The sequence below is a fragment of the Neoarthrinium moseri genome (genome assembly GCF_022829205.1).
Source record: "Neoarthrinium moseri strain CBS 164.80 chromosome Unknown scaffold5_Wmoseri_CBS_16480, whole genome shotgun sequence".
Classification (NCBI taxonomy): Eukaryota; Fungi; Ascomycota; class Sordariomycetes; order Amphisphaeriales; family Apiosporaceae; genus Neoarthrinium; species Neoarthrinium moseri.
The window spans coordinates 170832-192337 of NW_026055119.1; the positions used below are offsets into that span (position 1 = coordinate 170832).

The window sequence follows — 21506 nt, forward strand, 5'->3', positions numbered from 1 at the left end:
AGCAAATCCGATCTAGGATTCTCAAGAGGCTCTCGACAGGAGGAAAAAGGAATGCGGGGTGTGACGAAGGGCCAACCTGAAATACTATCTGGTCGTGAAGGCAAAAAAGCAACAGGTCGTCGCCGAAAGAAGGAACCTAATCCCACCAGCAGACCGGCCGGGCCACCGGTTTTCGGAGGTCGACTGGAAATGCGCCCCCGCTGATTGGGCAATGGCCCCAGATCCAGCCCACCGTCGCGACGAGCCGTTTGCTGCTAGGCTGCCCCCCAGGTTGTCAGAGAGCCCCCCCTTTTGACAAGTCTGGCACCGTCACCTATGCGTGATCGTGTGCCATTCCTGGGTCTGCAGGGGGGTCCGGCTTGGGGAGGGGGCTTGGGCCCCCAATAGGGTGCAGGTGGAATGTGGAGGAGGCTTGCACCCTCCGTATCGGCACTGGTGGTTTGGCGGCCCACGACAGAGCGCCCGCCCCGAAGCAGGCATATCGAATGGCAAGCCTGCGGCTTCGCAGGTCGGGAGGGAGCCAACGTGCTGTAGAGATCCGAGGCTGGCCTGAGGAGGAGTCCATGCATGATGATATCCGGAGAGTGCGGCACAGCATATCATATTCCCTCTTCCAGACCGGGAAATTGGGAATCAGGGCCAGGCACACGAAGTGCAATTGCCGTCCTCCTGGAACGGCTAGTTGTGGATAAGCAGGCGGGGCCAGTGGTTTGATTCTGGGCGCGCTTCCATGCCATGCAAAACCCTCCCAAGTGGTTCTGATTTCCTATAGAAAATGTCTGATACGAGCAGAATTTGTTTGGCCGTTGTCACAACGTCCCACAGCTGTTTTCTTGTCAGGGCGGTCTGAAGAAAGCATTACCTACTGTAGCGGCAAGCCATGCGAAATCTCATCACTCCTGCGTTGCCCATGACGTCAGGTTCGGTCTGGCAGGGTGTGGTCTATTCAGTGCCGCACCGATGAACTCAGCCACCAACCCCGGATCTGAGGGAATCAAAATAGTATTGCGACCAGCCGATCAACGCCCCATAATCATAACAAGTCTATCGCTGCCTCTGCACCACCCCCCGCATGCGCGGCAACTCAAAATGTCCCGCCGGCTTACCTCCGATCCTATCTGGATGGGCCCCCGGCCCTGCCGACGGGAATCCACTCCGCAGCTCCTGGTCCTCGGCCGCCCGACCATTCGCGCCGTTACCGGACCTGAGAAACGCGCCCGCCCACCCCCCTGAGAACAAGCTCACAACGACGACAACCACTTCAGGAGTCTCAAGCTGTTCCAGGCCAGTATGACAAAGATGACGAAGAGGAGCCCGTCAGTCTTGATTCTCGGGCCTGGGTCGGAGGGCCTGGAATGATCGACGGTGCCTCCGTCGCCGTGGACCGGGTTCTCTGGCTCGTTGCGTACGTCTGCCTCCGTCCACTGCGACTGGTACGCAGGCCTGATCGGGCTGGGTGTCTTGCTTCGGCGGCGTGACACGGACGCGAGAGCGTCTGCGATCCTGCTTCGGGACCTGTGCATTGCTGTTCGGGCCGCGGCCTGGACTGCAGCCTGCCGCTTTGTCCTCTCCGATGGCCGGTGCCGAGGAGCTTGGAGAGACATGTCCGCGCTCGGGGAAGTGGAGGTGTTTCCCATTCCCTCGTTGCTGTACTTCTCGCGCGTTGTCTTGCACAGCCGTGGTGTTACATGGTGGATGGATGCAGTATCGGTCTCTGGAGTCTCGGGACGGGACACGATACTCGGCGAGCCGTTCTGTGGTGTAGCGCGATGGGAAGGCGTCCTGTCTTGCTCTTGCATGGCGGTCCACGCGACGCAAGTCCGGTCGTGGGAACGCAGCGAAGTCTGCATCGCGGGAACTGCGCCCATGTTCTCTGTATGGCCATCTAGTTGTCCGTGGGGGATTTTCGCTGGCTCGAGATCGCAGCCAGTAGTGGTGGTGATGTGTGTGAAGACAGATCCTTGGCGGACTCCTGGTTCGCTCTTCGCTGGCGACTGGGATGAGGTCGCTGTAGCTGAGTTGACGCCGGGGTTGGCCGCTTCCTGTATTATGGCCTCCTTCGTCCTTGGCAGCAGGTCTAGGTGGTGGTCCGGTATCTCGAGCTCGATCAGGGGGTTTGGGCCCAAGAGCGTAGTGGTTGAGTGAGATCTCGCCTTCATCCCTGCTGTCGACGATGAGATCGCTATAGCTTGGTCTCCGCCTGGCACCCCTGGATTCTTCGGCCGGCGGTGGCGTCTCCATAAAAAATGCACCACATGGCTGCTCTCGCGCCTTGCCGGTGTATGTATAATAGTGTCCGTGGACTGGTTCGATGGATTCGTCGCAGCACTGTTCGCGGATTGGGCGATTGGGCTCAGGTTCGGTTCCGCCGCCGACGACCACTGTCCTCGGCGGGTGATCCACCTGATGTTGCTGCCCTGTCTTCGGATATCGTTTTTTGTCTTCTCAATCTTGGCCAACTTGGCCTGGGCCTTCTCCAGCTTGATCTTCTCCTTTTCTGACTCCTGTCGGTTCCTGGCATGTAGGTATGCCATTTTGGCCTCTTCTACCTTCTGTGCTAGTTTGATCATTTTCTCCTCCGTTGACGGCGATGTCGCGTCGGAACTGAGAGTATCGGTAGGCGTCAAAACATCCCACTCTCCAGACCACGGATTGTATCCAGTCACGGGTAAAAAATCCCCACTTGCTTTGAGCTCGCGTCGCTGGCGGCGAGTCTGCTCTTTGGATCGCAGGAGAGCATGCGTCTGGGAGGCTGAGAGGCTCACTGCCCGGTTCGGGATACTTGGTGATAGTGGGATTGGAGCATGGATTGGGTGAAATGGCTTGTTTTCAAAAGTCAAGCAGGGAGTCGCCTTCGACGTGATGAGTTTCTTGGGGCCTGGGCTCGAAGAGCGCCTCTGGCCCTGCAACTGCATATCCAGCTCTGCACGGCGACCAGGAGTGATATCTTGAGCAATGTTCCACTGTGTGAGCTCCTCGGTATCGATGCCAAGATCATGGTATGCCGAGTCACCGCTGTGTTTTGCGTCCTGGAGAGTACTACCTTGCTCAGGACGATGACTGGGGAACAGCTTGCCAAAGAAGCCTGCGAAGGAAGCAGCCCTCCGACGGGGTTTCTGACGAGTGGAATGCCACGGAGGGCTCATGGTTTCTGCAATGACTGTCGGAGGAGCCGAGGTAGGTATACAGCTCGAGTTAAGGGAAGAGAGGTATCGACGGCAACGTGACGAACATAACACTGCTACATTTTTGAATAGCAGATGACATGATAACTCAAGGAGATGAAACACAGACTGCCACTCGCTGCTTGCCAGTACTGCGTAAAAATCCACTACGGTAGTCAGTTTACGGTTCAGGTCGAGCTTTCCGCAACCAAGTCCAAGTGCGTGATCAGCATATGGGTTCCAACGTGACAGAGAAAGAGGTATCCATGCGCGGCAAGTGTGGGAGTATCAATCGAGTGGTACCATCTCTGGACAGAGTGGTGGCAACTCAGTATACTCGTTTTGTAGAATCTGACTTTCTTATTTATCTTCTTATTTATTAACCGTTGGGTATAGCAAATCTGATCCACACAACGCCAGCAAATGCAATAGAACGGCGCCGAAGAAAATCAATAAAGCAATGTTACACGGCCAGAGTGCGTCCGTGAATAAGACCTTGGGCATTTAAGAAAACCTGGCGTAGTCATTTACTGTGTTACCGCCACATGGAAGGATATCTCTCGTATGATTGCCTGTTGTTCCTCATCCAGGGGTTAGGCCCCGTTTGAGTTGCCGAAGGCAGTGTGCCCGTGCTTTTCCGTGCACTCTTCATGGGGCTGCTGCTACGTTCCCTTCCACTGTAAGCCTGATACTGCTCCAGCTGGGCCATCTCGCTGTTGTTGCGAGGTGTCCGGTGGTGAAGATCGCCCAGACTAGGGGCCTTTTTCAGTGGTGAGCTGGGATGGGTGTAAACTCCGAGGTAGCCACCGTTCCCCTGGGGTTGGGCTTGTGTTTGTGTTTGTGTTTGCGTCGTTGTACTTGTCGAGATGGAATGAGATGGTGTCGCATTTAAAGAACTGGCGAACCCAGGAGTGCTTCTCCTCATCAAAGCAGCTGGCCGGCTATTGATACTGGACGAAAAGACGTCAGATTGCCTCGCCACGGGCGGCGTGAATAGTCCGGGGTTCCTGGTGTTTGGGGTGCTAGAGCGAACGTGCGGCGTGCCGTCTGGGTCAATGTGTTTTACATAGTTGGGATTCGGGTTTGTCTTGAACCCGCGGCGCAACAGAGTTTGGGGTGTGCCGACTTGAACGTACTCCTGGTCGTTACCGTCATCGTCCACAGAGAGCTGGGTGGCAGCATCCCGGACGGTGGGGTACAGCCTCGGGTGAACAAATTTGGTGTCGTATTCATGCATCACCTCCTTCTGGATGATGGCCGTGTCTTTATTCTGCTGGGAGAACCTCGACTGCAACAACAGCAGCTGTGCCGAGAGGATGACCTGCAGGAGCAGGCAGTTGAAGATGGTGACGCTGGGTCTCGGGTCCATCGGTGCCAGTGGGATGAACATCCAGTAAACCAGTATGTGCCCCGGGCTGAATAGACAGAAGATCTGCAGGCCGATGGGGAGGGGGTCCCAGATGGAAAGCTCCCAGACGTCGCGGGTGCGGTCGGGGTGAGCTCTCGACTCGGCGCTCTCGGAGCTCACCATGTCGGCGAGGAAGCGCAGAGGCGAGGCCGAGGCGGGCGACGACTGCACCCGCACGCGCTGTGCCGAGGGGGTGTCGTACTCCTTCTCCACGTCGGCCTCGAAGAGTCGGTATTTCCGGGTTCGGTTGATGGTGTAGACCGAGTTGAGCACGGCGAAGCCGGCAAGACACCAGGCAAGGGTGCCGAAGACGAACTTCATGTAGCTCAAATCGTCGCCGTCTCCAAAGACGTCGTCAACCTTGGACTTCAGGCTGGAGTTGGCGCGCGCGACCAGGAAGACAAAGTTCATGACCAGGCCCATCTGGGTGCCGACGACCTGGGAGTTCCACTCGCGCGTCTCGATCTCCTCGGACAGCGCGAGCAGCAAGTCCATGGGGTTCAGCATGGCCTTGATGCGCTCGAAGAGCGGCTTGCGGCGCACGAGTCTCGGCATGGCTGCGGCTGGCAGTCTCTTCTTTTCTCGTGTTGCTGCGCTGTTGCTGTTGCTGCTGGTCGCGGTCGGAAGGTATTGGTGGTTGCCGTAGCCGTAGGGACCGACAGCTTCAGACAGACGAGATGGTGGACGAAATGTGCCTCGACATCGAGATGCAAAACCCCGTCCTGCCTCAGGTGTTCCAACGAGCTGTCCGCGACACGGGGAGACGAAGGTGCAGGTTCGAGGCCCGTTCGTCGCTGGTTCCGGTCGACGTGGAGATGGGGGATTTGTTTTGTTTGCGTCGCCGCTCCTGTTCTCCAAATAAAATAAAAACCGTTTTCGCCAGTCCGCTTGCAGAGAGCTCCAGCAGCTCCAGCTCCGGCTCCAGCGCTATCGATTGCCACGCAGCCAATGAGAACAGCAGACCCAGCGTGCCTTTGTGCTCCAGCGGTGGCGGGGTCCTGCTGCTAGGTTGCGTTGCTGGGAAGAGCCAGGGCCCTAGGGGAGCCAGGGGGGACCTCCTCTCAGTGGATAACCCGCTGGGCGGCCAGGCGGCAGGGCGGTCAGAGCTTCCCCCAATCCAGACCAAAGCGCTCCAAGGCTTCTGGTGACGTTCGCATCGACAGCCCCCCAGTTACCTCAGTCACAAGAGACATCCTCTCCTAAGCTCGCCAGACACCCACCAGCCAGCACGAGGCCGGCTTTGTTCGTGTCTCACATCGCTCGTTGCGGAACCCTTCTTCACCATGGCCTCCCAGGCAGACTACAAGGACCGGCAATTCCTAGCCGTTATCGGCGACGAGGTACTTGTTTCCTGGCCTGCCTCGACGCCTATTCTCGAGCGAGGCGCTGTCGCGGACCACGAGAGCTGACCGCCGCCTACAGGACTCAGTGACAGGCCTGCTGCTGGCCGGCATAGGCGTGAGCCCACCCCTCCTCCCGTTGTCTCTCGCCCTCTCGCTCGCTTGCCTCCCCCGCGACGGGAGACGAGCAGAAGAAGAAGAAGCAAGCCAGGCTGACCAGACGCAATCTGCTTCCTCTAGCATGTGACCAACCCGCCGGACTCGCAAAAGAACTTCCTCGTCGTGGACGGCAAGACTGAGACGTCGGCGATCGAGGCCGCCTTTGACTCGTTCACGACGGAGCGCAAGGACATTGGCATCGTCCTAATCAACCAGCATGTCAGTTCTAGGGCCCTTCTTTGTGCCACACACACATATACACTATAGTTGGTATATTTGCTGACAAGTTGCCGTCCTGGTATTACAGATTGCCGACAAGATCAGACATCGCATCGACACCTACACAGCCGCCTTCCCCACCGTTCTCGAGATCCCCAGCAAAGACCACCCCTACGACCCGGAGAAGGACAGCGTGCTGAGGAGAGTGAGGAGGCTTTTTGGAGAGTAAGCGCTGCTTGGGGTCGCAACTTATATTGCAGGGCACAATGGGGGGTGTAAGCGCTCCCTGGGCTTACACTGGGACATTCATACAAGCATAGAGATACCATGAGTCAGTGATGAGGAAGCATAGTAGACTTGGGTTGGTCCGATCAAATTAACGACGTTGAGGGATATCAAATCAGTTATGTTACGCGTTGCTGATGCCAGTTCTTGAATTATGTGCCTCCGCCAATGCCATGTATGAACAGGTCGAGCCAGAAAGTCAGAACAATGAGCCTCCTCCGATGGGGCAGAGTAGTACACGGCAGGGAGAGATAAGAAAGCAATCCACCTGAGAAATCCATTCCTCCATGCCCGCCGTGTCCCCGTTGCGGCGCCATGCTTGAGAGCGACCGATGCATGCTAAACGTGCTTCTGCACTTCCCCCAGAGTCCGTCTCCCTTCCGGAAGAGTTTCTTCTCTCTCTCTCTCTCGCTTACAGCTCGCCACCCTCGACCGACTTCTTGCCTCCGAACTGGACGGTGGCCTCGAGGCAGGTGATGGGCTTCTCGTTGGCGTTGATGACCTCGGCGTGGACCGTGTACTTTCCGGGCGGGACCTCGTTGGGGATGTCGACGGCCTTGGTGACCGAGAGGATGCCCTTCTCGATCGGGCACTTGAGGTCGGCCTTCTCCGTCTGCTCGCACAGGTCGGCCTTGGTGTTGACAAGGCGGATCAGGCCGTACTTGACGACGAGGTTGATGTAGGCGCCCTCCTCGATGGTCTCGAAGACGGTGCCCGCAGCCCGGATGACGAGCTCGGTGCCGCTGTGCGTCCAGATAAAGCGTTAGCGCATCAACATCGTCGTCATCATCATCATCATCTCAACTTGGGGTCCGCCTCCTGTCGCCGCTTGCGTGCCTCCCCAGGTGGCGGTTTGCACCAGACGGTAAACGGAGAGAGAGGGGGGGAGGGAGAGGGGGAGGGAGAGGGAAGGGAAGCACGTACGCCTCAGGCGGGTTGGGCAGCAGATCTACGCTGGTGATCTTGACAATGTCGTCGTCGTGCTGCTCCTGGCAGTAGGTGAGGGGGTTGGCGCCGGGGACCTTCTTGGCGTCGTCGAGGGCGACGACGTCCTGCGAGTCGAACCAGCTGGGGAGGGCCGAGGCGACGCTGGCCAGCGCCGCGACGCAGGCGACGTTGAATCTCATCGTTGCTCGTTTGGGGCGGGCTCTGTAGTCGGGATGGGGGTATGCTGCGAACCGGGGCAGAGAGTGTCTTTGGTTTTAATATGTATGTACAGAAGCGCCGGCGGGTGGTTGGTAGTGGGTAGGTATAGCTAAGATAGCTAAGCGTCAGACGTCTGTGTTCGTCAGTGCAGGTCCAGGGTGACGGAGGCTAAGCGAAAGCCGGCCTCCAGTTGCGGTCGATAACGGTAACACACCTCGCAGTCTGGGCTCACTCGATCCTCTGTACACCCGGCAGAGTTTCACGGGAGGTGTTTCTTTGGGAGATGAGCAGTGGCAATCCGGTGTGTCTGCCTACCTCGAGCGCAGACGAAGTGGTGATGGCGAGAGAGGTATACAACATACGTCGTCGAAAGGCGGTGCCAGCCAGCTCCCAGCGATAACGGTCCCCCAAGAGATCCATGGATGCATGGAGTGGGCACTGGGCAGTTGGCAGCGCCCATCCATTCCAGGCTGGGGGGCCGCCCGCGAATCAGAGCCCCGCATCGGATCCCATGACGTGAGTCGCCCAATCAGCGCCCGTCGCTTGCACCGCAAAACCGCCTCCACAGCCCCAGCCGGTTCCCGTCCAACAAGCCCCAGGCTCCATCCAAACCTGGTTGTCTGCGGTGCGGTGTAAGTGCAAACCACCAGACATCCACAGTGGAGGAGGAGGAGGAGGCGTGGAGGACTACCTAGGTACTGTTTCCCTGTTGACCGCTCGCTTCGACGATCATATACACACTATCCAACTAATCACTGTACATCCTTTCTCTAGGCGTCTCAAGTGTACATATGTAAACATGGCCAAGCAATCTATCATGGCACGTGGAAAGAGTACGACTCTGGTTGCGCATATACATATCCAGCATCGACCCTGAGGAGTATCTTGGCTTAGCATTACGTTCACCTGGATCTATGCATCGACAGCGAAATCTCGCATATACGGTCGAGAAAGCCCGTAGTGCGTATAACTCATTTGCAATTGACAGTGGTTTGCTGTATCAACTTAAAATGTAGAAATGTAGTAGTCATTAAATACCGTATACGTCCGCGCCGTAAAGAAATAATCCAAACACCTCTCTGACAAGACGGGTATCATGGCTCCGTATCCCAACACCATTCCTAGCTAGGCATTCATTCAGTCCATCCAACCCTTCAATCTTCTCAATCTCGGTCCTTTCACTTTTCTCCCTAAACCGGGCAACTTCGAGTAAATTTGGGTATACTGCTCGAGTCTCTCGCTCCTAGTGCTGTCTAGTAGTAGATCTTCTCCTCGAACAGAGGAGGGCGGACACCCTCCGTGTCCCACTCCAGCTTGTTCTTGTCGTTGAGAACGCACCCCTCATCCGTGATGGGGATGACCTTGCCAGTGTCTCTGACCTCCTGCTTGGAGATGCCTGCAGGGTCCTCTGGGATCCAGAGCAGAGGCGTGGCGCTGGACACTGAGGGCGGGAAGTAGGCGTCGCGCTCAATCTCTGTCGAGTACAGGCTCTGGACGTCGAACTCGCCAGCTGCCCCGGGGACAAGCTTCCGCATCGCAGCGTAGTCGCAGTGCGCCCACGGCTTCAAGAACTTGCTGACGAAGCCGGGCTTCTTGCCCGGCGCGGCGGGCACAGCCTTCTCGTCGGTCGCGCCGTTCTTCGCGCCGTTGTGGCTGTTGTTGTGGCCGTTGTTGGCGACAGCTGCTTCGAGCCCTGTTCTCACGGACTCTTCCTCGGACTCCAATGTCCTGGGAAGGCTGTACAAGAGCGGGTCGAGGGCCTTGTTGATCGTCAACTGGAACAGGGCCGTGAAGATCAGGAAAATAATCATGAGAACCATGGGGCCGATTGCGACAGAGGCGGCGAAAAGACCGACCATGCAGATCTCTGCGACGTAAATGCCGGCAAAGAGCTGCTTGAGCGCACGCGGATAGATCAGACCACGGGTGTCGATCTGGGTGTCAGTCACGAACAGGATGTTGTAGCGCCATGCCAGGTAAAACAGTCCGAGGGCAATGGTAGCGAAACCCAGCATCAATGGTGCGATGGCGGCGTACGTGATACCTAGAATTGGTCAGAGGGTGAGACAAGGGGGGCTACCGTCAAGGTAACTTACTGATGACCACAATGTTGGTGTACACGGGCATGACGCTTCCCCACGAGATGGCACTGAGGTTGGCCCACTTGTTGTACATGGCACGAGGCGTGCCCGTCAAGAACTTGTAGATCAGAGTGAAAATGAAGAAGCCAACAACCTGCGTCATGACATTCGAGGCAATCGCGAGACCTTGAACGAGGAAATAGGAGATGTAGAAGTTGGACGCCTTGGGCAGGTTGTTAGCCAACAAACTGGTTGCTAGCGACGGGTCTTTGGCGATCTGGAGGCCGACCGACGATGCGGCTGAGGTCATCGTGGTGATCAAAAACACCTGAATGAGCTGAAAGCAAAAGTAGGCATGTTGGGTGAAAAGCTCTACGCGGGAGAGCGAGGGCTCTCCAGAAAGCTTGGCGCAGACTATTATGGATACTGGTTAGCTTGGACGGCTCGAGGAATGACCAGTGCAAGGGAGCACACTCACGTCTCATGATAATGGGGACAAGTGACATCAGAATAGCCAGCATGACAGATGGGAGCAGACCAGTGACGACACCCATGATGATCTGAGGGATCTTCTGGAGCCATGTGAGGAAGGAGATCGTCTCCAGGTAGGAAATGTTGGAGATGATACCAACAACGGCAACAGGAATGGCCCAGAAGATGATCAGAGCGGAGATGAAGCCGATGACAGCGAAACGGCGAATGATGCGTTGCCACCAAGAGATCTTCAGGGCGCTCCAGACGACCTCACCGGGGGTGATACCAATGTATTTTGGTGCCATCTGCAGTGCCTGGTGGTGAGCCAAAACCTGGAAAGCCGTCTGGGCCTGCGACTGGTTGTAGAACTCGATAAAGACGGAGCCAGCCTTCTTGTAAGTGCCGTTGCGGTAGGTGGTTTGAGCCTTGTCCACCAGAGGAATAATGCGCTCCAACTCGGTTCTGCACCACTCAATGGTGTCGACCTTCTTGCCCACGAGTCCAAGAGGTCCAGTCCGGTGGGACGGGCGCTTCTTTGCAGGGATCCAACGAGCGGCGAGGCTGCCCGACTCGGTATCAGCAGGGGCTTCTTCAAGTCTCTCCTGCGAACCGCCCTTCTTGATTGCCTTGAGTCGCTCGCCATTGGCAGTCTTGAGCAGCTTCACCTCGGCCTTCTCCAGCTTCATAGCCACCTTGTCGCGCTCCTTGACCAGCTTCTCCAAATCATCGGTATCTCCCGTGATCCACACATTCTTGACCGAGTCCCCAAAGACCTTGCGCAGTCTAGCTTCGTCCAGGTATGGCTCGGGCACAGACACAAACAGGACTGTCCGAGACGAGATTCTGTTGGCATAGTAAGGCGACAGAAGGAAGGCCTGGCGGATGTTGATGTAGAAGATCGACTCCCGGAGAATCATGTACATGACAAATCCGTAGAAGATCCAAGCACAGAACGCGTGGGCATAGTAACGGTTCTTGCTGTCGGAGCTGATGTTGGAGTACGACAGAATGTCGAGCTGCTGCTGGCCGCCCCCGCCTGTAGCATTGACGGGGAAGAGAACAGGCCAGAGAAAGCAGCAGCCGACAAAGGCGATGGTGGTGGCTATGCGCAGGAAACGCAGGAACAGATAAGAATCCAGGGACTGATGCTGTAGAGCATATACATCAGGAATCTTCCAGAAATCGCCTATCCAATTGAGGAGGCCTGATCGAAGGGGTGGGCTTCGTTCGCTGTATTGGTGCAAATCATGTAAGCCGCTCTGCCACAGACTTGCGTGGACTCGGTCGGCACATACCTTTCGCGTAAGTTTCCCAGATATGTTCGAGGAGCATAGTATCTTCTCTGGCTCTTTCGCAGAAGCAGAAAGATGGCGACATAGATACCTGCAACAAAAGCCGTCGGGGCTAGTGTCGAGACGAGACCTTGGTGCAAGTCAGTATGTGTATGTAATACAGACTAGAGTTGGGCGTGGTGGTTACTGACCCGACAGGGATACTGGGTCAGCGTTGAGCGCCGATCCAGTATTGTCAGCCATCTTGTCTGATCAGTTTTCTCACAGCACAGAGTGCGATGAAAGGCCGCCAGAACTTGGGGGCCAGGGTGTATTGATATGGTGACCACAGGCGAGGTCTTCCGTCGCGCTGATCTCAGGAATGTGGAGGCCCTGCTGGGTAGCTGGTCCCCGAGAATTTGTAAAAGGAAATGAACAGAGCTAAAAAGGAGGATACCGCGATCGCGCCGTCGCGGGTCTCTTCTCAGGATAACTAACGTCGTTGCAGAACGGACGACTGCCGCTCAACCCTCGACGTTACTAATATACCTGCAGCGGGTAGAGATATCGCTTGTTTCCCGACGGGAGGGAGACGAGGAAAGAGAAACCCAGATTGGGAGGGCCGCGAGAAGAAATCTGAGCCTCAAGTTGTCTAGACCTTTTCACTGCCGGCACCTGAGACTTGCGGCCGTCTGCCCAATTCAGGATTTCCTGCTGCAAGCTTTGGATGATGGGGAGCGATGACGCTAATCTGCAGAGGCCCCCCGGTCGAGCTGAGCTCAAGCTGGGAACGCCCGGTGGCCTGCAGTGATGCGCTTCCAAGGTTGCTCAGAGATCCCCTGGGGGGTCGCCCTTCTTAGCGCGCGCGCGTCTCTGTGGAGGGTCGAGGTGGTCAGGGTGGAAGCTCGGCCGCACGATGCAACTAGCAGGGAGGCAGGGGGTCCACGGTAATATTGCAGGAACTATTGGACGCGGAATAAAATGAGATCGCACGGCAGAGATCAGGCCATGTTACCCGCGGGCAGCAGCAATCGCATTGCAGAAAGATAAAACTGCTGGAGGAGAAAACTTGGACAAGACCAGGTGGCCGTTTGCGAGCGCAGTGTTTCTCATTTCAATGCGCCCTGATTACTGTCGCATCTTGAGAACTGGTGACATCAGATATAGGGATCTGCCTTTGCAGATAACGCACTATTGAACACGGCCGATGATCTCACCAGCGCCGTCGGGAACTATTGTTGCTTTACATCGCGGTCAACCTGTTCCCAGCCGACTACGTCCACAGCCAGCAGCACAGCTCTTCCCAGATGGGCGCTCGCTCTGCAGTAGCCGCCCCGCTACAACTCGACCTTTGGATTTGTGACGCGCGCTGTGTTGTTGTCTCAGGATAGGAGATTCGATGGTGGCACTATCTGGCGATCCCGTTTATGTTGTTCCCATGCCAACACCCAAGGGCAAATCACCTGGTGCACGACATATACGTAATCACCCAGTTCCCACGATCGAACTCGTTCTCCTCACCTGCGGCGCCCTCAGTATCCAATGTCGGAGCTAGCCCCCTAGGGACTCTTTGACACTCGACTCTAGCGTGGAATTGAATTTTGGGCTCAAGTCACAACGCATTACCTCGTGCAAGACGGCGGCCATCGTGAGACCGGTACAATTCGTCGGCAGCACGTCACGTTTCGAAACTGCTAACCCTAATCCCGCCCCGCGTTCAGGGACTGCAAAAGGTCGAACCCAATTGCGTGCAGGTCAGACCCCGCGCTCTGCATGTGGCACCGGCGGCCTCTTATCTGTTCCTCGTGGTTGTTTGATGCTGCGCCGAGTAACCGAATGCATTGTCTGACGCACGTAGATTAACACACCTTTCCTTTGGTATTAAGGTTCTGACCGATGTTGTTGGTCTCTCCCAGTCTAGGCCCTTAGAGTTGGAGATGCGGGGCTCTGAGTAGTTCGCCGAAGCTACTGCTGTAACATTTTCTTTCACATGCACTAAAAAGAAGTGTGGGCTATCAAGCTCAAGGGTGGTGTGGTTAACTAAGTGCTGCACATGCTGCTAGAGCTCGGGCTCGCCGTGAAGGCCTCCAACAGACGACAGTTGTCGAAATCTAACGCTACCATGCCGTTTGCCCTTTGCCAACTTGAATGGTTTAGGTGGCTGCATTCCCCAGTGACATCCAAATGCTTCCGCCAAAGTCCAAGCCTTGTGCAGCATGCCTCTAGGCGCTGGCGTGCTGTGCCCAGTCACCTCTGCGTGGCGCCAGGTATTAGTCACTCTCCATCAGCCACACCAGTACGTCTGCATAGGGGTAACATACTTGCCCACTTGCTTGTGTTGTCGCAAGATGCGACAAGCAGGAGCCGGGCAGAAGGTATCATTCCAAACGAACACAGCACAGTGTGCTCCTTTGTTCAGGCACGCTTCTTGTTTCTATTGTTGTGATGGAATGAGGCATGCTAAGTTCGGACATTCCTGTGAAAGGGATGAGGCGCCTTTCTCCCTAGATAGATGAATCAACAAAGAATCGACGAAGGCCACGCTCATTTGCCTTCTTGTGAATTTGAAATCTTCTGTAGCCACTCGAGTAAATCCTTAGACCGGCGCTTCATATTCGTATACCAACTCGTTTGCTGTGTCTTTCGTCATGGAGGAACCTCAGGTGCAAGACCCCTACAAGGTGGATGGGCCGTATATCGAGGCCACCGATTGGGCGTTGCCTTACCAGGCGGCTTTCCTCAGGGAAAATAATACCCAGAATATCGAGATGTATAAGCATGTCAACTGTGGCTATCTATCCACGCCAGGACGGCCGCCCACGCTCGCAGCGCTCAAGAAGCATGCACAGTCCCTCACCCATCTCATTGCGCAAATCGCTCCATCGCAAGGCCCTGGGGAGATCAACAACAAGCACGCCGGCGAGCCTTGTGCGCGGAGTTTCGTGGCTGGTGAAGCGTTTGATTGGCTGAATGACCTAGAGGAGCCGTACAAGTCCCTGGAATCACAGCACCACCGCCCCCTGAACAGCCTCGTCAATATCACTAAACACAACAGTGATACGCTTGGCGTTGAGTTTCACTGTCCTCTGGAGGATCCTACGACTAAGCGTTCAGTCAAGGCCGAGGATGCAAAGTGGCTCGCCCAACGAGGCCAGGAGGAGGCGGATTACCAGGAAGAGCGGCTCGTGAAACCATTTGCGCGGCACTGGAACATCCTGCGGCACGCCAATGACTGCCTGGAGATCCTGGACCACGAATTCTCGAGCACCGGCGGCCTCCTTTCGATCTTGCCGACTGAGCATGAGGTTGAGGCGGAGCAGCTCGACATTGCGAAGAACACCCTGATTGGACAGTGGTTGGTCTTCACGCAGCAGCTCGTAGCCCGCATGCATGACCTCGAGATTGCCTATGCCAACAGCCTCGAGCTTCTCGGCGGCGAAGCAGTAATTCCATTGCAGCATATGAGCGCGCACGGTCCAGACGGTCGTTCTGGCCGGGAGATTGTGTTTCCTCAAGATCGCTGGATCTTGGCCAACGCGGGAGACGATGTCTTGGGATATCTGCATCAGGTCTTAGACAAGAAGCAAGACCACCTTGAACGCACCGAATCCGAGGTCAGAGCCATGGGTGTCTCCGGTGAAACTCTTCACGATGTCCCTACTGATTCGGAGCGTGGCATCGTCTCTGTAGACCTCATCACACGTTTTTATCGACTCAAGGGCTCTGGCAGCGACCGCGGTCCAATCTTCATTCTACCAGCCTTTGCTGACCGCCCTGGTACCAAGTACACCAGAATGATGGAAGATAGACCAACTGTAGTGTCTATGATGGCCCCTAAATTCCCTGAGAGGCTTAGTGAATGGGAGTCGAAGAACAAGAACAGAGAAGATGTCCGCCGCGATTTGTTCATGAAGACCACGGAACAAGCCCAGCATGTCCACACCTTGCAGAAAGAAAAGGAGCGACTAGAAAGCGAAATTGACCTGTCTCGTCTTAGTGTGGAAAATATGAGGGCATCAGTTACCCCCGCCCAAGCAAACACAGCCCAGAAGCTCGATCAATTGCAGAAAGAACTGCAGGAATCCAAGGCCAGGGAAGAGAAAGTAAGACAGCGCGCAGAGGCCGCTGAGGCCCAGGTCCAGTCATTGATGCCCAATAACTTCTCCTGGACTGAGCTCGCAGGAACTATTCCGCGGGACTTGGATGGTAATGTCACCGAGCGTGCTCTAAAGGCATTGTTGCAATCTCTGAAGAAATCGAACGACGACAATCTGATCCTCCAGAGAACCGTTGGGAGCCTGCAGAGCGACTTGAGGGCGAACAAGTCGGCTGTTTGAGTAAGCTTACTCACTCGGAAGCACGGGGAAAGACATGGCGCAGTTAGAGGCCGAGTTGGGGATTTTTGCTTCGCAGTCTGTCTTCAAGGCTTCGCGTAAGTTGGGCTTCAAGGTGTTAGAGGTTACTGTTAGTTATCAATCAAATTGAGACCCATATTATTGACCCAAATCTCTGGCTCTTGTGTGCATCCCTCTTTGCAGGATGGATGAGGCGTGCAAATCGAGGCTGCACATAATGTAGTGGATATTGCCACGTGATAGAGGTCGTTATGTCGCACTATTTCGGAATACTCGGTTGGGGCCGTGAGCGTTGGTTGCCATGCCAACCGCCCTCTACCCACCTCCGCACATAGGACCATCCTGCCTGTTCTCGACTCTTGGGACCACAGTTCCGGAGTATGGGGTTCTTTTTCTTGAGTTATATTTGCTTGCAGAACAGTTCCAGGTAGATCACCACTCGAAGCGGCCGAAAACCCCCAAAATTCGAGTAGTTCACCATCAGAGGATATCCACAGCATTCTATATTTGCTTTAAACGGTGTCGGCCCGCCGTGTACTACGGTCAACATCAGCTGGGACTTTGTTGATCTTCACACTACCTGTCAGACCCCTTCCTCTGCCCCGTGCACACCAGGATTCCCCGTCTTGACAACTCATCACTGCTCGCCCCGCCGAACGCTTGTTGGTCCCGGCTCTTATGCAGTGAACTAAGACCTCGTCGCTTTCAGCTTTCCGTCGAGTTGTCTGCCTTTTTATTCGTCCTTCCTGATTTATGCGGCTTGAAGGCAGGTGGATAATGCTGGCGACTTGAGACCATGCTCTCTCCCTTCGGGATGACATCGCAGCCTACCTGTGGTGTTCCATGGCTGGCCTCGACATGGCCGCCGGCAGCCATCCGTCTCGCTGGGTTGTTCGCAGTCTGGATGCTCGCAGATACGGCCTTGGCGCAAACATTACCTTACACGCCGACAACAATACTCCTCCCAGATGCCAATACCGTTCCACTACAGCAGAACATCAGCTCAAATATTGCCTATATCTTCGCGCCTCGGGATGACACCGTGGAGTTATTAGCGCTCGACATCGCGACAACTATCAAATCTTCAGCCCTGACATTCCAGTCTCTGTCCGCCGAGCTGCCTTTCCTTACAAGCAGCAATACTTCGTTCGCACCTACCATCGCTGACAACGGTACTTTGGTCGTTTACGCTGGAGACTGCTTGTCGTCAGGCGACGCAAATGTGTGGAAACTCGACCCTCCCAAGTCAGGTTCGTCGGCAACATGGATGCAGCAGACAACGACATCTGGCACCACATCTGGATGGGCCGGGCCAGGATCTCTTGGTGGCAGCATAAGTTTCTCAACCACACTTGAGCCGGTGATGGAAGCAGCCAGCATTTACGTGTATGGTGGCATGTGTCCGAACGCCACCATCAACGCAACCTCACCTCAAGCTCAAGCCGCCTATTCAAACCAGATGGTCAAACTCTCCCCTTCTGAGTCTGACAGCTCCGCCTATACTGTCCAGTCAGTCGAGAACAAAGGTCCGCCGGTTCCCGAGGCAGGTTTTACTTTGACCGGATTGTCTCCCTCCATATCGAATAAATCAGGAGTAGCGAGCCAGCAAGTCAACTACGTATTATTGGGCGGACATACAAAGGCTGCCTTTGTGAACATCAGTACTGCCGCAATTTGGAGTTTACCCGAGGAAAGCTGGGGCTACGTAAGCATCAGTACGGCGAGTTCTAGCTCAAGCAACACTGAACTGGCGATAAAGAGCGCCACAAGCATAGATGCCCGCTCAGGCCATACCGCTGTTTTGAATGAGGATGGTACGGCCTTGATCATGCTTGGTGGCTGGGTCGGGAGTACATCTCAAGCCGCATCACCGCAGCTGGCTATTCTGGAGATTGGAGTTGGCTATGGCGGTAGCGGCGACTGGCAGTGGTCGGTCCCCGAGGATCAGCCCATAGGTTCTGGTATCTACGGACATGGTGCAGCACTTTTACCTGGAAACGTGATGATGGTCTATGGAGGCTACGAGATCAGCACCTCTGGAAGCACATCAAAAAGACAAACAGGGAGCTCAAACGGCCTGCCCATGTTCCTCAACCTTACAAGCATGTCTTGGTCAGAAGACTATACCAACCCTACTTACGCATCCCAAGGCGGAGACGCATCTGCTTCATCTGGTGCGGATGATGCTGACAAGAGGCGTTTGGGCCTCGGTCTGGGGCTGGGACTAGGCTTGGGTGCAATATTAATTGCCATTCTGGTATATCTGCTCTATCGGTGGCATCAGCGATGGAAGTACGCAGGGCGAGAAAAGGTTATCCGGTCGCTCGCGCAGGATACATCCCATTTCCTCCAAGATGAACCAATGATGGAGAGAGAAGATGATCAAGGTTTCTGGTATACAGGTGGTCACGATCCCTACATGACCGGTGGTCGGTCGCTAGGTTACGAGACCCTGCGCAGCGGGCGTGGAAGCATGGACATGAACCGCACTGTCTATGATCCTGTTCCAATGCACATCGCGCGAAAACCAGTTGCTCCAAGGGCGGCTCTGGGCCAGTACCAACCAACACCCTCCAGTGCGTACGATCATCCATCAGGAAACCGTGGGCAGAGGTCAGGGGCGATTCACCCAATATACGAAGCAGACGAAGAGGCACATTCCATCGAGGAACCCAAAACGCCGCTCCAAGAGTCAAATCGCGACAGTGCCCAATATTCGGATCCGTTCATGACTCCAACAAACGAACGACCTCTATCCCTTCCACCACCAAGTCGTGCATCGTTAAGTCCAAGCCCTGAAGGGCGGCTTCGCACCGACCCCGAGGTGCAGGACTGGATGTCAGATGTTGATGCCGCAGATGCGCTACTTACAGGACGTATGGCAACACATAGCGCTGGTGGTACTGGGCGGATATCGCCGACGAGACGGAATACCGGCAAGTCAACGCGGTCGGGCTACAATGCCGACGACGATTGCCGCACGAACAGCAACCTGTCGGACTCAAATCGAAGTCATATTTCACGCTCCGGCTCAGGCCGCTCGTACCTCCGCACGGGATTTGGCATCGGTGCAGCCACCGCCGCTGCGGAAGGAAGGCAGGGTACAAGCAGTTCGGATGGTAGCCAGCCTTCATATCACACGGCGAAATCAATCCCGGCTTTGCAGGCCGAGGGACCTTCACTCCTCATGGGTAGGCCCGATGGTGGCGATGAGGATGATGTACCCGGCAGTCCCAGCAAGCTGAAGCCTCGCCGCGGGTGGTTGGGCAGTCTACGCCGGGTCTTCAGCGGATCTACACCATCTGCCTCGACCCCTGACATCAGTGACAGGGACAGTCCCATCAGAGACAGTATGGCAGAAGCCTCGGATTATGACCCCAGGTTAGGTGGCCTTGGCAGTATTGCTGCTGGGGGCATGTTCAGAAGGAAGGGCGGCCGTGGTGCCTGGGAGGCCGGCGATGATGCCGAAGACGATCTACCGCTTGGTAGAAGGACAGGCGTTAATAGTGGTGAGTTTGAGGACGACTGGGATATCGAAAAGGCGGTCGAGAAAAGGTTGGTCCAGGTCATGTTCACGGTGCCTAAGGAGCGCCTGCGTGTGGTCAATGCCGAGCCCGACGTCGAAAGTGGAGAGAGCGTAGTGGTCATCGACCCTGGCACTGAGGAAGAGCAAGTGCCTCAGAAGTACGAACTTCGGGACGACGCGCCCGCAGCCGCCAGGTCTAGCCATGACTTCGAGCATCACGATGAAGAGGTGCTGGACAAGGGCAAGCAGAGAGAGACTATCGATTCAGGACTGGGTACGGAGTTGGGCACATTTGAGGAGAGGCCTCTGCATCGAGAGACGGTTGATTCAGGCCTAGGAACGGATATCTTTTCGTCCATTGAACGGCCGGTGTCAGGCGTATCGGAAGGCTTGCTAAGCATCGAGACGGACCATGATTTCGAAGCATTGGACCCCCTCCTCGATTCACCTCGTCATTCCCCTACGTCCGGACATAGCGAGTCACCTATAAGGACCGCCGAGGTAGTCAAGTTGGAAACCCCCGGACGCCCAAAGACAAAGGTCCTAGCGATGGTAGAGAACATCGAGAGCCGGAGCCGGAGCGCAAGTCCCGAGCGGCCTTGATGTTATTACTGGGATATGAGAAATGGGATCGGATTATTGTTTACACAGGGTTACGTGGCTAGGGGGGAGATATAGGTCTGGGAACGGAGGGGCGTTGCTGGCATTGTTTGCGTTGGTCTTTGATCTTCTAGGTAGAGCCGTGTATTCATCATGTATTCATCTCAATGTCTTGTCCGATTAACTTTGCACGATCACCCATCCGTAGTGGAAAACGTCGATACCGTAGGACGAGTGAGAGAAACAGAGTCCGCTTAGTCAATAACGTCTCTCGGCACAGTCAGCCCGCCTTTCATCCTTCTTTGTAAACATGGCAACCGGCCGCCCGGGTAAGATTTTCGTAGAGCGTTGGGTACAGAACAATTGTACCCTAGCGTTGACGACGCTGCTGACGATTGATCGTACGGGATCCATTTTTATCATTATTGAAGAGTGCCTGAACCCGTTGCGGACAGGCTTCCCTGCAAACAAGATCTCGGACCCATACCGATCGACGCCAGGAACAGGAGTCGATCATCATCAAAAGTCCGGATCCAGCGGAATTTTGATCTAGTGGGGGGCGTTTTTCTTCCGGCCCACAAACGTGTCGATGCCAATCCAGCTCGTTTCCCCTATCCTATCCCTTTCCGTTCCAGATTCGCGTCTGGGAAGAAAAACCCATCGCCTTGTTTGGGCGATGCGGCTGAGCGCGCCCACGGCCAGTGCTAAAGCTAGTGGCCTCCTAGCACGGGAACCGGGCGGTGAACTACCTCCCTCGGGTGCCCCTAGCCCAGGTACGCCGCGCACAGTGTCCAGGTTACACTGATCTCGATTTTGTTGTTTCAGAAGGATCCGAAGCGCCGTGATTACCTAAGGTCGTAGCAGTTGTTCAGTGTTTCAGTGTGTATGTATGTCAGATATAATAATATCGCTACTATTCGTGGACCCAGCCATGCGAAGGAAAGTGCGAGAGTTCTCCCTGCGATCCTGGCTGCCCCTTGTGCCTTGCATACAAGCTTTGCGTCCAAACTCACTTGCGGGGAAAACATTCCGGCAAATCCATGCCTATAGCTAAACCTCTGGCTGCTGGGATGGCCTATAGTAAACTGTAGGACACACCAGAATGTGATCAGTGCACACTTGTTGACAACGGCTCATGCCGACTAATGCTTGACAGCCAATTCATATGCTCCATCGTAGGAGACAATATACTTAAAGGCAGATATTCTTTTGAGGTTCAATGTAAGGTTGTTTGAATTAAAGGACACTGGATCTGGCATACTAGTTGCCCCTTGCGCGGTGTTGGAACTGCCTCACTTTCACAGCCACAGTAAATCTAGTTGTATTCACCTGACACAGAGCACTTCACGACTGTTGGTGTAGATCCCCAGGACTGTGAATGGTCGGCAGCAGGCAAGCACACGGCTGCAAAGTGCAAGATAGGGGCATCAAATCGTGGCCCGTGTAATTGAGTCTTCTGGAAGCATGTGCAGTGGCTC

The 21506-nt window shown here is 55.4% G+C and overlaps 6 protein-coding genes across 6 annotated transcripts; 3 read left to right on the plus strand and 3 right to left on the minus strand.

The window, feature by feature from the left end:
* Positions 1 to 1241: 1241 nt before the first annotated feature.
* JN550_002225 (uncharacterized protein) lies at positions 1242 to 3146 on the minus strand (the record flags this gene model as incomplete). The annotated part of the gene is made up of 1 exon (XM_049313497.1): positions 1242 to 3146. The coding sequence occupies one exon, from the start codon at positions 3144 to 3146 to the stop codon at positions 1242 to 1244; it is 1905 nt and encodes a 634-aa protein (XP_049175516.1).
* A 553-nt stretch (positions 3147 to 3699) lies between these two features.
* Positions 3700 to 5127, minus strand: JN550_002226 (uncharacterized protein; the record flags this gene model as incomplete). Its single annotated transcript, XM_049313498.1, has 1 exon — positions 3700 to 5127. One exon carries the CDS (start codon positions 5125 to 5127, stop codon positions 3700 to 3702), a length of 1428 nt encoding a protein of 475 aa, XP_049175517.1.
* Positions 5128 to 5855: 728 nt separating this feature from the next.
* JN550_002227 (uncharacterized protein) lies at positions 5856 to 6519 on the plus strand (the record flags this gene model as incomplete). The annotated part of the gene is made up of 4 exons (XM_049313499.1): positions 5856 to 5912; positions 5995 to 6030; positions 6153 to 6290; positions 6379 to 6519. The coding sequence occupies 4 exons, from the start codon at positions 5856 to 5858 to the stop codon at positions 6517 to 6519; spliced, it is 372 nt and encodes a 123-aa protein (XP_049175518.1).
* Positions 6520 to 8974: 2455 nt separating this feature from the next.
* On the minus strand, positions 8975 to 11811 carry JN550_002228 (uncharacterized protein; the record flags this gene model as incomplete). Its single annotated transcript, XM_049313500.1, has 5 exons — positions 8975 to 9765; positions 9818 to 10216; positions 10281 to 11506; positions 11572 to 11698; positions 11760 to 11811. The coding sequence occupies 5 exons, from the start codon at positions 11809 to 11811 to the stop codon at positions 8975 to 8977; spliced, it is 2595 nt and encodes an 864-aa protein (XP_049175519.1).
* A 2384-nt stretch (positions 11812 to 14195) lies between these two features.
* JN550_002229 (uncharacterized protein) lies at positions 14196 to 15884 on the plus strand (the record flags this gene model as incomplete). The annotated part of the gene is made up of 1 exon (XM_049313502.1): positions 14196 to 15884. The coding sequence occupies one exon, from the start codon at positions 14196 to 14198 to the stop codon at positions 15882 to 15884; it is 1689 nt and encodes a 562-aa protein (XP_049175520.1).
* An 814-nt stretch (positions 15885 to 16698) lies between these two features.
* Positions 16699 to 20031, plus strand: JN550_002230 (uncharacterized protein; the record flags this gene model as incomplete). Its single annotated transcript, XM_049313503.1, has 1 exon — positions 16699 to 20031. The coding sequence occupies one exon, from the start codon at positions 16699 to 16701 to the stop codon at positions 20029 to 20031; it is 3333 nt and encodes a 1110-aa protein (XP_049175521.1).
* Positions 20032 to 21506: the final 1475 nt, after the last annotated feature.